This window comes from Peromyscus eremicus, chromosome 8b (assembly GCF_949786415.1).
Source record: "Peromyscus eremicus chromosome 8b, PerEre_H2_v1, whole genome shotgun sequence".
In the NCBI taxonomy this organism is placed as follows: Eukaryota; Metazoa; Chordata; class Mammalia; order Rodentia; family Cricetidae; genus Peromyscus; species Peromyscus eremicus.
Window position 1 is genome coordinate 61,165,648 of NC_081424.1, and position 16,336 is coordinate 61,181,983.

The 16,336-nt window shown below is 44.8% G+C and overlaps 1 protein-coding gene and 1 long non-coding RNA gene across 2 annotated transcripts in view; one reads left to right on the plus strand and one right to left on the minus strand.

Moving 5' to 3' along the window:
- Positions 1–16,336, minus strand: part of Wdr27 (WD repeat domain 27) — a 69,171-nt gene that overhangs the window by 42,170 nt on the left and 10,665 nt on the right. The window contains exons 3-6 of the mRNA XM_059272914.1: positions 13,499–13,640; positions 7,139–7,263; positions 3,086–3,199; positions 1,671–1,722 (exon numbers count right to left, since the gene is read on the minus strand). Of these exons, the coding sequence (XP_059128897.1) occupies positions 1,671–1,722; positions 3,086–3,199; positions 7,139–7,263; positions 13,499–13,640 (433 nt within the window). The remainder of the gene's footprint in view (positions 1–1,670; positions 1,723–3,085; positions 3,200–7,138; positions 7,264–13,498; positions 13,641–16,336) is intronic.
- Positions 8,691–13,396, plus strand: LOC131918689 (uncharacterized). Its single transcript, XR_009381056.1, has 3 exons — positions 8,691–8,803; positions 12,582–12,754; positions 13,229–13,396. It is a non-coding gene; the product is annotated as an uncharacterized LOC131918689 (long non-coding RNA).

Consider the following 16,336-nt stretch of genomic DNA (forward strand, 5'->3'; position numbering starts at 1 on the left):
CAGTGCTTCTTCTAGTTGACTTAGCGCTATTCTGAATCGTCTTCATACCAGGAGGCAAAAATTATAAGTGAATATAAATTTGGAAGCATTCATGAGCAAAAGAGAAAAAATGAATGCTGTCCCAAATAAGAATGGTGGGTACATTGTAGCCAGGACATAAAATAAACAGATAAATAAATACATAAATAAATAGAGTTATTAAAAACAAACAAACAAGCCAGGGGAGGGGGGTGGCACACGCCTTTAATCCCAGCACTCGGGAGGCAGAGGCAGGCAGATCTCTGTGAGTTTGAGGCCAGCCTGGGCTACAAAGTGAGTCCCAGGAAAGGTGCAAAGCTACACAGAGAAACCCTGTCTCGAAAAACCAACCAAACAAACAAACAAACAAAAAAGAATGGTGGGTGGTGAATCCTGGTTAGTCCCATCCCATTTGCCAACACTGAGCAGGTCCAGAACAACTGCCTGGAGGAAGGAAGCATAGTTCAGCTAGCATTTTAAACAGGGCAGAGCAGTTCCTGTAGGCCAAAAACAATGAAATCATAGATTTAGTGATAAAAACAGCAGTTAAGTGGGTGTCTACAAAAAAATAAAAGAACTCCCTAAATTTTAATTTTACTTAAAATATAGTCTAAAGTATCAAGAATTTGGAAGAACTAGATAAACAGAGGTTGGGAAACACTGTACGTCCTAATTAAGCTATAAATGACATTCACGGTGAATCTATAGCACAGTCTGCAATTGTGTTCCTCAATCAAATTGTTTCACAAGATTGCTTCAGGAAAATCCACAAACTTCCAGAAAATGTGCTTCATGCCCAAGCTTGGTGAAAAACTTCAGGCTGTCAGAACAGAATATTCTACATGTGGGTAACTGACCTAAAAAATGTTCAGTCTTGGAAAAATACAGTTGTAACTCTAGCAGAACACCAAAGAATCTGTGTTTTCCTTGAGTAGCATTTTCACAAGGTATCCCAAAGGAAAGGAAAGACCCCTAATATCGGCCATCCTGCTCTCTCAGAACACTGTGCATTCATGGCAGGACATGGGAAGAACTCCAGAAGCAACCCATGAGATGCAAGGTGGAAACACAAGGCCCCAGGAGAAATGCTCCCCTGGCTCACACACAACACCCCAGGCTCCAGGAGAGCCAGGCCATAGGAATTGGTCACTCCTCTGTATAATCAAGTGTTGGTCCCATTGCCCACCAAAGAGACAATTTGATGAAAGCAACAATTATCCTAGAATTCATAGGATGGACAGAAGTTTCCAGCCTCACCAATGGCTTACATGCTGTCCAGTTCTGGTGTCCCTCCAAACTTTTCCAGCTCTGGGCCTCTACACAGGACAGCAGGGGCCCTGTCTCAGGCACTTTATCTGAGAGCCAAACTATTCCACACACTTACCTGAGACAGATACTCAGAAGCCAAATGTGTGTGTGTGTGTGTGTGTGTGTGTGTGTGTGTGTGTGTGTGTGTGCAAGGTAAAATCCTCAGAGACAGTAACTGTGAAGCTCACCCACTCGGTATACAGAATGAATGAGAATTGACAGCTACATACAGATGAGGCTGGTGATTCCAACTGTCACACCTCTATCTCTAGGGTGATAGCCACACTAGGAGAGTTTGTTTACACAGCCTACCCAGCTAGAATGTAAAAGAGTCTTTGATTTACCTGTTAAAATGGATGAGCTATATATCAAGGATCCCACACAATAGTCCCAGACCTTTAAATGAAAAGACATTTCTTTAAGAGACATAAAATGATGCTATGTTGCTAAACCATGAACTAAATTTTAAGCAATTAAAAATTAATCTGTATAAATAATAATTAAAGAATGAAAATTCACTTAGTGAATCACTGCATTGCTAAAACCCAAGACTTCAGAATAATGAAAACATCCTGAGTCTTCCAAAGATGACCACCTACAGATTTGGGAGGATGAAGACATACCTAAGAGACAGCAATTCCTGCACATATACAATACTCCAGTTAGTAGCTCAGTGAAGACTGTCAGCATGTCCCTGGGTCTACGGCCCAGTTGTGGAGGAGCTGACCCGAAGGACTGCAGTCTAACCATGATGCTCGCTTGTGTTTGCTATACCCACTATCCCTTCTATGGTGGGCACACCTCCAGGGACATTCCAAAATACCAACTCTCTTCATTCTCATGACCACCAATGAGACAAGAGGCCCCACTTGGTCTATTTGAAATATAAAATTGAAGTGCAACATAGTTATCCAAGTATGGCAACTTGGATTTCTGTCCCAACAGCTGCTGACTCCCAGAGGAAGTCAGACCCACTGGGTCTCATGAGATGGGTATTTTAAAATGACCGTGGTATAGATTCTCACAGCTTCTGTGATCTGATGCACACGTTTGACTTTCAGCTTTTCTTTTAGGACAATGATAAATGTCTACCCTTTGTCAGTAAAATCATAGCAACACGAGCTAACTTGGGGCTGCTCAGAAGTGAACCTGCATTTTGCTTTATTTTTTCTGAAGCTCAGTTTAGTTGTGATTGAATCCTCTTATTGGGAACACTGGATCCTCAGCTGTTGGTCATTAGGAAACATTGCAGATATACATTGCCCCCTCTAGATTTAGATGTAAGAAAAATTGGGGACAGTTCAAATGCTGGAGACCCAAGAAATGCACCAAGGAGTACCCCAGACCTACCAGAACATCAAAACTCCACTTCTGCATGGGTGAGAAAACAGTCTCCTCGGGTATGTGCTTTAAATTGTATTCATTTTTATTTATGTGTGTGAGTGCTTTGCTTGCATGCATGAATGCGTACCACATATATGCAGTGTTCATGGAGGCCAGAATAAGGCATTGGATACCCTGGAACTAGAATTCCAGACAGTTGTGAGCCACTGTGTGGGTGCTGGGAACAAAGTCCTGACCCTCTGCAGGAACAGTGGTGTTCTTAACCACCAGGCCATCTTTTCTCCAGCTCCATCATATTTGTATTACAAGAAAAAAAACTTGCACAGCAGTAGCAATCCAACAGCAGCAGGCAGATATGTCCCATGGCATCCCTATGTCCACAGCATCCCTAACATCCCAAGCCACTGCTGCCCACCTTAAAGCTTCTGTCTTCAGACACGGAGACGAGGATGTTTGCTTGCCAGGGACAGAATTCTACTGCTGTCACTGAGCCTTGATGGCCCTGCAGCTCCACCAGCACAGACTGCTTCTAGAAGGAAAGAGGATTTGTAAAAGGTTATTCATGGAATTTTCTAGAATGATCAACATCAAGAAATCACAGTCCACTACAGAAAAGAGAGCTTGCTAAAATAAATTCTACAAGGCCAGGCAAAGGGCTCAGTAGGTAAAGGCACTTGCCACCAAGTCTGAAGACTTAAGTTCAGTCCCTGGAACTCACATGGTCTATTGGAGTCCACCAAGGTTTCCTAGTGGCTTTACCCAGCAGGACTGCATAAGAGGACGATTGGGCTACAGGCCTGAGTATCAGGTGTTTGGAAGGGTCTACATGTGGTTGTATCTAGCAGGGGGGAGGTCTTTTTGCCTCATCCATTGGCATTGTTATAAAAAGCCCTTTTGAATAAAGTTCTGGGCTGGTGGGTTGAGACCCAGATCCTCCCAAGGCTATCTTGTGTTTCTGTCTTTCCTCTCGTTGTCTGGGTATCTCCTTCTATCTAAATATTTCCCACTTTTCCATACTCAAGAGAACCCTGGTCATAAAAGTGGGGGCTGGTCCCCCACAATGGTGGAAGTAGAGAACCAATTCTACAGCTGTCCTCTGACCTCCACACATGTGCTGTGGCATGTGTGCCTGCACACACACACACACACACACACACACACACACACACACACACACAGAATGTTTTTTAATTTAAAGAATAAATTTTATTTTACACATCCCTCTTTCCAAATTTGGGCCTACCCTATCCATATCACCTCAGAAGTAAAAAAGTCTGATGCCGGAGCTCTGAGGGAGGTACATCATCAGGAAGGAAAAGATAAGAACCAGCTAAATCTGACCTGGTGCACAGGGGGCCAGCATCTCCTGGGTTCCCTGCTGTCTGTGGCTTTCTCCTGACAGCCTCTTCCCAGCAGCCCATGGGTTCAGGGTGAAGGTAAGATGCTCAGTCTCTTACTATCTGTCCCTTTATGTCTGTCTTTCATCTGTTCTCTACCACTGTCTGCCTCCCTCGCCCTTTCTGAATGTACCTGTCCTATCTTCTACCGCCCTTTGAAGCTATCCTCCAGTAACTAAAGTAGGGAGTAACTAAAATAGAGCAAGACAACATGGTGCACCTACTACGGAGTGAGTTATCCCTTCCTTCAACTCTTAGCTTCACACAGCCCAGGCTTGGACTAGAAGTCAATGGACCAGCTCCCATTCTAACATGCCCTAAGCAACATGGCTGTGAGAACAACAGGACCTCCTGAGAGTAACAGCTACCTCCCACCTCCCGTCCCAGTGGGTTCCCTGTCCAGTGGCAAGGAGATGCTTGAATGTTATGATACTTTATGCAGACTGGAAGGACACCTCAGACATAGATGATAGGTCTGCAGATGATCAACAGACAGACAGATATAGATGATAGATAGGTGACAAATGCTCAATATATAGATGAAAGATGATAGGTAGATATATAGAAGATAAATAATAGATACTAGTCTGACAGATGACACAACTTTTAAGTACACACTGAACTCTAAAAGCTCTCTTTAACACTCTAAAGAACAACCCTGATGAACAGGGTTTAGAGTTGCATGGGGTATGTTATATCAATAAGCATCAAACAACTAGAGACAGAAGATCATAATGCATGTTGGGACAGAGGTAGAGAGGAAATGAGGTTATAGAATATGCATTCTGTTCCCTTCTGGAGCTTTAAAGCTCCCCAATTTCCATTTCTCTAAAGTAAAACCACTCACTTACATATGACTATATTATCACCTGCCAGATACTTTGTTTCCTTCTAATGGTTTATATTTCATGGTGATTAAAAAGTGCCCAGTATTCACTTGAATGCTTTCAGAGAAAATTTTGTGACCTGTTGAACATTTCTCTGGAAGTGTAAGCCATCTGTGGACTGACTTGTCCTGTTCCTTGGCAGCCTGTCCACCACATTATTCTCCCTTGGAAGCCTTCTCATACTCTGCACACCTGCTGCTCACACAGGTTACACCTGAGCAAATTTCTACTGTCTGACTTTTGATTTCCAGGTACATAACACTGTGTCGATCACTTTTGCTCTCTGAACACTTCCCCGACTTCGAACACCAACAACCTAACTATCGTCCTAATTCATCTGGTCTCCCTCACCCTAATTAATGTTAGTTTTCCATTTTGGTGGTTAGTTTTGTGATGCAGTAGAGTGGCCTGGTGCCAATCTGTTCAACTACCAAAGGGTGTTTTCATACATCTTTAATACTTAGAGCTGAAGATCAGCTTATCCAGAAGGCTCCCATACACCTGACCTAGAACTGCTCAGCAACAATAACACAGATACCTCATCCCCAGTCTCCAAACTATGACTTAAGTGAGGGAAGGTGTTATTTCTTTCAATGTGAACCTCAATTTCATTCACAGTTAGCCCAAAAATTGTCTGAACATAAAACTGTGTCCCCTTTGTGTGGGGTTTTGTGTAAGAATGGCTCCAGTATCCACCACCTGCCTTCCTGCTGCTACCTCAGCCTCATGCATCAATTAATGATGAGTTCTGTGGTGGTCTGAATAAGAATGGCCCCCATAGGCTCATAGACTGAATGCATGGTCACCAGGGAGTGGCACTCTTTGAAAGGATTAGAAGGTCTGGCCATTTTAGGAAATGTGTCACTGGGGGTGGGCTTTGAGGTTTCAAAAGTCCATGCCAAGTGGACTCTCTCCCTCCCTCTCTCCTCTCTCCTCTCTCCTCTCTCCTCTCTCCTCTCTCCTCTCTCCTCTCTCCTCTCCCCCCCCCTCTCCCCTCTCCCCTCTCCCCTCTCCCCTCTCCCCTCTCCCCTCTCCCCTCTCCCCTCTCCCCTCTCCCCTCTCCCCTCTCCCCTCTCCCCTCTCCCCTCTCCCCTCTCCCCTCTCCCCTCTCCCCTCTCCCCTCTCCCCTCTCCCCTCTCCCCTCTCCCCTCTCCCCTCTCCCCTCTCTCCCCTCTCCCCTCTCCCCTCTCCCCTCTCCCCTCTCCCCTCTCCCCTCTCCCCTCTCCTCTCCCTCTCCCTCTCCCTCTCTCTCTCTCTCTCTCTCTCTCTCTCTCTCTCTCTCTCTCTCAGGACCCGGATGTAGCTCCCAGCTACTGCTCCAATGTCATGCCTGCTGCCATGCTCCCTGCCATGATGACAATGGACTAAGCCTCTGAAACTGTAAGAACAAGTTCCTAGTCAAATGTTTTCTTTTGTAGGAGTTGCCTTGGCCATGGTGTCTCTTCACAGCAGTACAACAGTGACTAGGACATTTCGTATCCCCAAATGTCTCATGTATCCTAGGGCCTAGAATAACCACCTCATGATTCTCGGCTAACATCTTTCCTCACCTAAGAGTTTTAAAGTAGACAACAAGGAAAGCCAGAGAAGGCAAAGCGCTTCATTAGCTGTACTAACCTGAACACTGGGTAAGACAGCTACCCCAGGCACCAGGCACTCTGCCATGAACTCAGGATGCAGAGGCTCCTTCTCTCTCTCCAGGGAGATCTTTTAACACCTGGCACTGCTTTACCACAGTTCAAACACCAGTGTTCAACAAACCCCAGGTTAGAAATCCCCAGCCTAGGAGGCATTCACTTTTACATGAACTGTCTCAACTAAGAAACAAGTGAGAAGTCTGAGTCACAGTGGAAAATGGATTTTTGACAAGCAGGCAGCTGAAGCACTGTGCTACACAGATTATGGGGACTCCTAAGGTAGGAGGGTGCTCAAGAAAGAACCGTTTTTGTAAATGTGTCTGCTGAAAAGTATCCCTGCACAAATCCACGTTAACACCAATTCCAGTGGCTTATCAATTACAAGACCAAGATGTTTTCCTTGGATTCCCGCCCCCAAAATCTTTACAAAATACATTGAACCAAATTGCCATTTAAAAAGCAGGAATGAAATACTCACCAACAGGAACCCAGCCTGGAAGGTACCGCCCACTGTGTGCTTGGGACCTCCACAGGGTGTCCTTCTTACCTCCACATCCATCACAGATATTTTGTTTCCAGCACACACGGCAACAGCACGATCATCCAGACTAAATCTCAAACAGTGCACTGTTTGTAAAAGGGAGTCCAGGATAGTCCCTCGAGGAGTCAGCCCTAGAGCAAGTTCCAGATATTAGCATCGGTTCACCAGATGTCAGAAGAATGGGTCCTGTGTAGTTCTCTGCATCAGCTCATCAGATGGCAGAGAATGGGTCCTGTATAGTTCTCTGCATCAGCTCATCAGATGTCAGAGAATGGGTCCTGTATAGTTCTCTGCATCAGCTCATTAGATGGCAGAGAATGGGTCCTGTGTAGTTCTCTGCATCAGCTCATCAGATGTCAGAGAATGGGTCCTGTGTAGTTCTCTGCTCCAGAGTCACAGGCAGAGGAACAACAGGCTGGAGAGTGATGGTGGAACACAGTCTTTTTTCTGAGGCAGTTCAGTACAGAACCAAGGTCATAAAGAAACCAGTCTCCGGAGGGTCGTGGGCACCCAGAAGAGCTGCACAGACCAAGCTCTTTACCCAGCACTTCTCCCTGTGTCCATTGCCATCCAGGCTCTGGCAGTGGCACACTCTGACCAGTGTTGGGGACAGTGTGCCATGAGAACTCTGGCCTCTGAGGCTCTTACCACCAAGATGACATCTCCATGGCAGCCTGCAGGGCCCTGGGTAACAATGCAAAATGTGTGCAGAAAAGGTTCAAGAGGAGCCACACCAGGGAATACAGTGCCTGCCATCTGCCCTGAGCCTCAGAAGCCTGTTAATGAGCACATATGTGCCACCAGCCAAACAAAAGACCCTGTATGTGGTGGCTAAGCTTAGTTGTCAACCTGACTACATCTGGAATCAACTAAAACCAAGCAGCTGTGCACACCTGTGAAGGACTTTTTTGACTAGACCGTTTGAGGTGGGAAAACCCACCCTAAATCTGATCATGTGATGTTGAAGGACTTACCCTGTGGAGGTCCACAGAGGCTTCCTAGTAAGAACTTACTCAAGGTCAGAGAATCTGAGCTTGCTTTACCCAGCAGGGCTGCATAATGGGATGATTTGGCCAAAAGCATGGTTACCAGGTGTTTTGAAGAGACTACACTTAGCTGTAAGTTGTGCTTTAATCTTGGAACAAGGAGGTCTTTTGCCTCTCCCCTTGGCATTGTATAAAAAGCCTTTTGGAATAACTCTTGAAGCGACTGGGTATTGACCCAGGGCCCTCCTGAAGCTATCCTGTGTCTCTGTCTTTCTTATCATCTCTATCTTTCTATCTATCATTTCCTCATTCCTCTCTCCTCCCCACAGAACCCTTCCACAGGTCAGAGCTGGACTCCGGCAGACTCCCACATTATCCTAAATCTAGAATACACTTTCAGTAGCAGCTCACACAAAGGACATGGAAGGTAGCTTTCACTTTTTGCCTGCTTGCCCTCACTTCTGCAGTCAAATTCATCTACCTTGTTGCTGGGGCATTCCTTTGTCATTAGAACCTACTTTGTGGGGGGATTCTAAGATGAAGAACAGTAGGTCTCTAGGAATTCCGTGGGACTCCAACACCAAACTGGGACTGGTGAGACATGCAGCTGCATGGATTGAACTACCAGACTCTTGGCCTTTTAAGAGACAGCCATTATTGATCTACTGGGACCACAGTCTATAAGGTGCTCTAATACTCCCCTTTTTACACACACACACACACACACACACACACACACACACACACACACACACAATTTCACTGTACCAGCTATCTACATTTCATTCTCTCAGCTCTGATCCTTTAGAGACCCATGGCTAAAGCACTATGGAAGGGATGTATGTGTGTCACAAACACCACCATTCACTCGTGGGCTTGGCCTGCTCTTTCACAAGCACCTGTGTTGTGTGTGTTATGTCGGCCTCTTCTCAGCACCTGCAGGCACCTCAGACCCAACGGGACAGGCCTCTGCCTTGGTGGAAAATTAACATGCAGAGGGCGAAGACATAGCACAGTCAACTCCAGGAAGCAAAACAGATCAATGAGTACATGGAGGACTAGTGATGGCCGCCCACTGAAAAGGCGTGCTGTATACAAGAGGGCGAGGAGCCCAAGTGTCAAGGAGGATAAGTGCTACACAGTGGCCAGAAGGGGCCTCAGCAAAACACCTGTGTCCAGACCTAGGGACTCAGTGGCACTGGCAGTGACTAAAACAGAACTAAAGTAAAGCCCTGGAAGGCTGAGTCTCTGCTCCACCAGGGTGAGGGTGGAGTCTGTGTGTGTGGCACTTTCTCTGCATGGTGGGGAGTTGCTTTGAGTAAACAGTGGGCAGAAGCTGACTAACTTTGAGAGTTGAGGATTAAATGCAGACACGGAGAGATCAAGGCAAAGGAAGATGGTTAGACGTTAATGTCAGAATCCAGAGGAAGGATTTGGTACTTGTGCCTTTAGCACCTATGGATGTGTGATAGATGTCCAAATGTGTTTAAAGGTAAAACAGATGGAACTCCACAATGATTGGATCTGGAGTGAGCTGAGGTCCTAACCTGAGCAACTGCAGAATAGAGCTCTGGTGAATTCAGACAGAAAAAGGGTGAAGGGGGATCTGTAGAGCAGCAGTGGCAGTACCAGCCATCGACAATGCTCTTAGACATGACAAGGAACTTTTTATTTTTTATGTTTTTGGTTTTTCAAGACAGGATTTCTCTGTGTAGTTTTGGTGCCTGTCCTAGATCTCACTCTGTAGACCAGGCTGGCTTTGAACTCACAGAGATCCGCCTGGCTCTGCCTCCTGAGTGCTGGGATTAAAGGTGTGCACCACCACCGCCCCACAATGACAAGGAACTTTTAGCAGGAAGTATCTGGAGACTAAATTAGGAGAAGCTCTGGACAGAAATAAAAGGGTAAGCCATCAGCACACGAGAGTTTTGATGGGAGAAAAGAACAAGCTGTATTTCGGTGAGGAGTTGCAAGTGAGAAGAGGGAGCCAAGCAGCCAACAGGCTCTGAGGGTAAGACTGACCACACTCACCAGTGTATAGGCAACCAACCACATCCTTCTCCCCTCCAAACACAATCCAAGCAGCAGACCCAGAAGTGTTGTGAACACAGCTACCCCCAATGTGCCCAGGAACCAAACACAAGTAGGCTCCAACTCTGTACAGACAAAAGAGCCACACTGACAGCATACAGCTTCCAGGAGCTCCTCTCCCCTCAAACCCATAATGAAAGTTCACTCATCTCCACGAGCTTCAGCATAGTAAATTGTACATGGAACAATCTGTTCTATACTGTGACAGATGGCAAGTGAGCACTGGTGCTATGATTCAGAAACAAGTTTCTACCCAAGAACAGACCATTCATGCACCAACATCCATGTGAGGAACCTAAAGCATAGTCACCATGAACATGGGAAAACAAAAACCTCAGAGAACACTTTACCACACAGACAGCTGTGGATCTACAGCCTCAGAAGTACAGCCACTTCTAAAACAGAGGATTATGTATCCACGGCCTCGGGAGTACAGCTCCTTCTAACACAGAGGGCCATCTACCTACAGCCTCCAAGGACAGCTCTTTCCAACACAGGACTGGCTCCATACAGCCTCTTCTAACACAGAGGGCTGCAGATCTACAGCCTCAGGAGAGCCATTCTCTCTAACACAGGGTGCTTTCTGCCTACAGCCTCAGGAATATAGCCCCTTCTAACACTGGACTGTCTGTAACAGCCTTGGGGGTATAACTGCTTCTAACACAGAGGGCCTACCTATAACTTTAAGTGTATATGTATTAGTTACTTCCCTATTTCTGTGATAAAACACCATGATCAAGACAACTTAAAGAAGGTTTTATGCCAGTGGTGGCACACGCCTTTAATCCCAGCACTCGGGAGGCAGAGGCAGGTGGATCTCTGTGAGTTTGAGGCCAGCCTGGTCTACAAAGTGAGTTCCAGGAAAGGCGCAAAGCTACACAGAGAAACCCTGTCTCGAAAAACAAAAAAAAGGGTTTATTTGGGGCTTATAGTTCCAGAGGGATAGAAGCCCAGAACCATCATGGTAGGGGACATAGCAGTAGGCAGACAGAAATAACAGTGGAGCAACTGAGAGCTTATATCCCAATCCACAAACAGGAAACAGAGAGAATACACTCAAAATGGTTCTTTTGAAACCTCAAAGCCCATCCCCAGTGATATACCGCCCTCAATAAGGCCACACCTCCTAATCCTTCCCAAACAGTTCTACTACATGGGGACCAACATATAGGCCCATGTTGACCATTTTCATTTAAACCACCATAGCATAGGTCCTTCTAACACAGAAGTATCTACCTACACCCTAGGAGTACAGCCCCTTCTTACACAGGGTACCACCTAACAGCCTGAAAAGTACAGCTCCTCTAACGCAGAGGACTGTCTATCCACAGCCTGAGAGTACAGCCCCTCTAACACAGAGGACTGTCTATCCACAGCCTGAGAGTACAGGCCCTCTAACACAGCCTCAGGGATACAGCTCTTTTTAATGTGTAAATGGCAAAGATCGCATACCAACCTGTCTTCTGATAACTGGTGTACCTGTCAGAGCAAATACAGAACTCCTAACTGTTCCTGGGGCTTCATATCTGCTTGGCCCCGATGTTGGCACAGCTTAACCACCATCTTCCTGTCCACTTACTCACCCATCGGTACCTTTTGTTCCTGCTCCAACCCTGTTCTGCCCTTTCCCCTTGCAGCTAAGCACAACTCTACATCTTCCCCCTTAGCCCAGCAGCCTCAGCAACAGCTTCTTCCCTGGGGCTGGTTTAGGTTATCTTAGCAATACATGCTCTGCTTACATTTCTGTCAGCCCACTTCTAAAACCTCTTGAACTCTGTTACAGCCTCTTTAACTTGTATTCATTCTGTAACTTGATGGGTGGATGGATGGATAGATGGATGGATGGATGGATGGGTGGACAGGAGGACGGATGGACAGACAGATGGACGGATGGACGGACGGACAGATGGATGGATGGATGGATGGATGGATGGATGGATGGATGAACTTACTCTCTACTGTGTGATATGAAAGTTAATACTAGTTGTTAAGATTGGAATAAAAGAACATGCATTACCTCAACTAGATTACAAGGTAGAAGGAATTGTCTGGAAATTGCCACCAATGAAATTGACACACCTTGTAAATTCATATTATTCAAAAAAATGTTAAATTGTGAAAAGACACAAATCTGTCTGGCTATGTTTCTGGCATACTTCACTCACACCACTGAGGTACAAACTGTTATACAATTCTGTGGTTACCTGGCATCACTAAGCATAATACTATAAACACATATCTGGGACGTGTTCCCACCTAAGCCATGAGCCTCAGCTGGGAAAGCTCTCACAACACATACTTCCTCAGTCTCTGCCCACCAGGCCCTTCACACCCAGAGTCTCTGCAGCCACATCCTTTTGTCTCTATCCCAGGCTCCAGCTGGGTCTCCCATCTTCAGCTCCAGTCACATGTCTGCAGAAGTCACCTGTGTGCAAACAGGCTGCCATCTAAGTGGGAAAGTTCCCTGCAGAGAGCAAGCCTCACTCCTTCACCTCTCCGTTTGCAACATGAAACGCAGTAAGCACCTGGGTCACTGATCCATGAGGTGAGACGCTCCAAACTGACCACAGACCCCTGGAGGTCTAAACATCGATATTTAAAATAAGAAAAGGAAGAAGAAGAAGAAGAACACCAGCAAGCCTCTGCACCAGCATGTCACACAGCAAAGGTCAGCAGAGGTAATGACAAGGAACACTTAGACACTGAAGGGACTTAAAGAGGTCCGACTCCTGACATTACAAATGTCCTTATAGAGACGGTCCACTCCTGGGTGGTGCTAGGATTAAACACACGGTCTCCTCCATGGTAGGTGTCTTAATTAGGGCTTCTGTTGCCATGAAAAAATATGATGGCTGAAAGCATGGGGATGAAAGGTTTATTTTATCTGACAGTTTGTAGTTCATTGTCCAGGAAAGTCAGGGCAGGAACTCGGTAGGAACTAATGCAGAATCCATAAAGAAACACTGATTACTGACTTGCTTCTCATGGCTTGATCAGTTTGCTTTCTTATATACCCCAGGATCACCTGCCTGGGACCACAACACCAACCATGGGCTGGGCCCTTCTGTACCAATCATCCATCAAGAAAATGCCCTACATGTCTGCCTAGAGGCCAATCTCATGGAAGCTTTCTCTCCATTAAGGATCCCTTTTCTTAGATGAATCTGGACTGTGTCAAGATGAAAATAAACTAACTAGGACAGCAGGTACACACTCTACCTACCACTCAGATACATCCCCAGCACCTCTCCGTTTATGTTGTTGAACGGTGCTCTACATCTTTGTTTACCTTTAAGTGTCTTCTCTCTACAGTCGTCCACATTCCACATTATAATACAATCCTGTGACGCAGAGCAGAGCTGAAGTGGATCTACTTGATTTCCAAAAACCACAGCAGTAATCAGCTGATGGTGTCCTTCTAAGGTGAGAAGCTTAAAAAACAAATAGGTTACTTACAACATAAGAAATATAGAGAAAAACAATATAATTTCGAACCTAGGTTTTTAAATATATTTATTACACATGTTGACTTTTAATTCATTGAAATTTCTGCATGTAATGCTGATTCTTCTGTCAAATGACCACATCACTACTGGTTGTTATCATACATTGTTATAGTGAGGTGGGGTACTCATGCTTCTCTTCCTTACCAGGTGTTAATAAACGTGTACTGAGTACTCAATGGATGCAGAAGAGGTGCTGGTTATGCTGGCAGCTAAGAAGAGAGGAGCTGGCAGAGGATAAACACATTTGGGCCATTAGACAGCAGGGGATTTGGAGGCCCTCCTGGCTCCAGCAATAAGTAAAACTGTAGGGTGTGTGGCTTGAGACTGCTGCTGACACTATACAAAGAGACTGATAGCAAACATGCCAGGAAACTGGAAACCAGTACTCAAGTACAAGCGGCAGGATGCTGGGATGTATTTGTGTGTGAGTGTAGAGGAGAGACTGGCAATGAGAACTTGTGGGCTAGAGAAATAACAATCCTGATGTAGAAGGGGAGAGGGAAAAAATAAACTTCCCACGGTCAAACTAAAAAGGAAAAGCATGCAAATGGAAGATGGGGTGAGGTGCCAAGAGGTCAGGGGTCCTTTGGTCCTTTTGAAGTTCAAATGCATAGAAGTTGACAATAAGCAGTTTAGGATAAGGGGTATTAATGGACAAGACAAGAAATACTCTACTCCTGGTAACACAGGCTTGTCTGTCTGCATATGATTCTAGGTGAGAAAGACAAGAAAAATGGAAGACATGTAAGACTTGATGGCTTTTCTTGAAAGCATCAGAACACTGAAGAACAATGATATCAAGAGAAGAAAATTATTGTCTCATAATGACATCATCCACAAGGGCTGGGGCTATAGCCCAGGTAGAGCATTTGCCTACCACCTGTAAGGTCCTGGGTCTAATTCCTAGTGCTCCCAGAAAGAAAGAAAATCTCCCTAAAAAGTGATGGTCAGACATTCTATAAAACGCTGCTGAGAAGCTAAGACATTAAAAGACCTAAGAACAGAGACACAATACAATCAAATGCATCCTTTTCAAGAACATATCAGAAATACCACATAGGAGGAGGACAGACAGTTCATCTGTCATGTTGGCCTTGTATAGCCATCCTGAAACCAAGCTAAGTGCCTCAATGTGGGAGATGGGGGAAAAAGTATGGATGGATGAACACATTTCTGCTAGAATTCAACCTACTGAGACGGGGGCATCATGCTGCCAACTCCCAGCATTAGAATAGGAATCCAAAAAAGACCAGACCCAAAAAGCAAAGAAACACCTGCCCTTATCATGGCAAGCTACCAGAAGCAAGCATAAATTCTATCTGGAAAAAGAAAGTTCATCCTGAGTAATCTATAAAGACCTTCTTCACACCAACATGAAAAACACAGATAATCTAACAGAAAAAGAAACAAACAAATAAAAATTCAAGAGATCCCAGCACTGCAAACAAAAGGGGTGGGCCTTGGACACCTGCAAAGTGAGTATCTAAGTGGCCAATCATCATGCAATAAGACCCTGACTCCAAGTCATCATAAAGTACACATGAAAGAACTGTGTAACAGGAGACTGCTACACCCATCAGGGCTAACCTGAAAGGATCAAGTACAGTCATGGTGTGATCAACTGTAGCTCTAACCATCAGCAAAGACACAGCTTTGCACAGACACTTGAGAACCTCCCGGGCATTATAAATTAAGTCTGTGTGTCTCTTGTAACTCAGCCCTTTCCATGTGTGCACCAGAAAACAGCAAAAATAAATAAATAAATAGATAGATAGATAGATAGATAGATAGATAAAATAAAGCAAACTTTCACCAACAGTACAATGGGTAAAAGGCAGTCTATTCTGTGTACTGTGAAGCCATGAAAAAGAAGAAGGACAGGACTCTCCTAAATACACACAAATGAAAGAAACTGCTACTAAAGAATGCACAATGTGAAATTCCATTCACATCAAGTGAACTCCCTAAATACACACCAATGGGAGAAAGTGATATAGAAGAATGCACAATGTGAAATTCCATTCACATCAAGTTAAAGCATCAGGGAAATGTGTCTCTGGTGCCAGAAGTCAAGATGGCATTGCATTTGGCCAAGAGAGGAGACCTGGCCTGGCCACAGCTTCCCAGGTGTGCACTGTTACATGTGACACTTTCCTCCTAAACATTTTTTTTGGTGTAATATAATTTTATTATTAATAAAGAGTAGTTTTCTGACATATTTTCTCTCCTTGTGTACTTTTGTATAAGGTCGTACATATTTTGACAAATAAGACATATGTATGGAAAATAGTAGGAGGGGGGAGAACAAGGGAATCCGTGGCTGATATGTAGAACTGAATTGTATTGCAAAATAAAAAAAATGATGAACTCAAAATATATATATATATATATATATATATATATATATATATATATATATATATATATAGCAAGCCCAAGCCCAAACCAGTTGTTAGCAAGTTATGAGCATCTGAATTTTCTGCAAATTGTACTATTTTCCTCCTAAACATTTTATTCTTCACTGCAAAGCAAGAAAGCTCAAGTGTGAATGGAGGAGGCTTCCTTGAGTTAGGATGAGCCTTTCTTTTCCTCATGTCCTTTAAAACCTTTTTAAAGAGAAA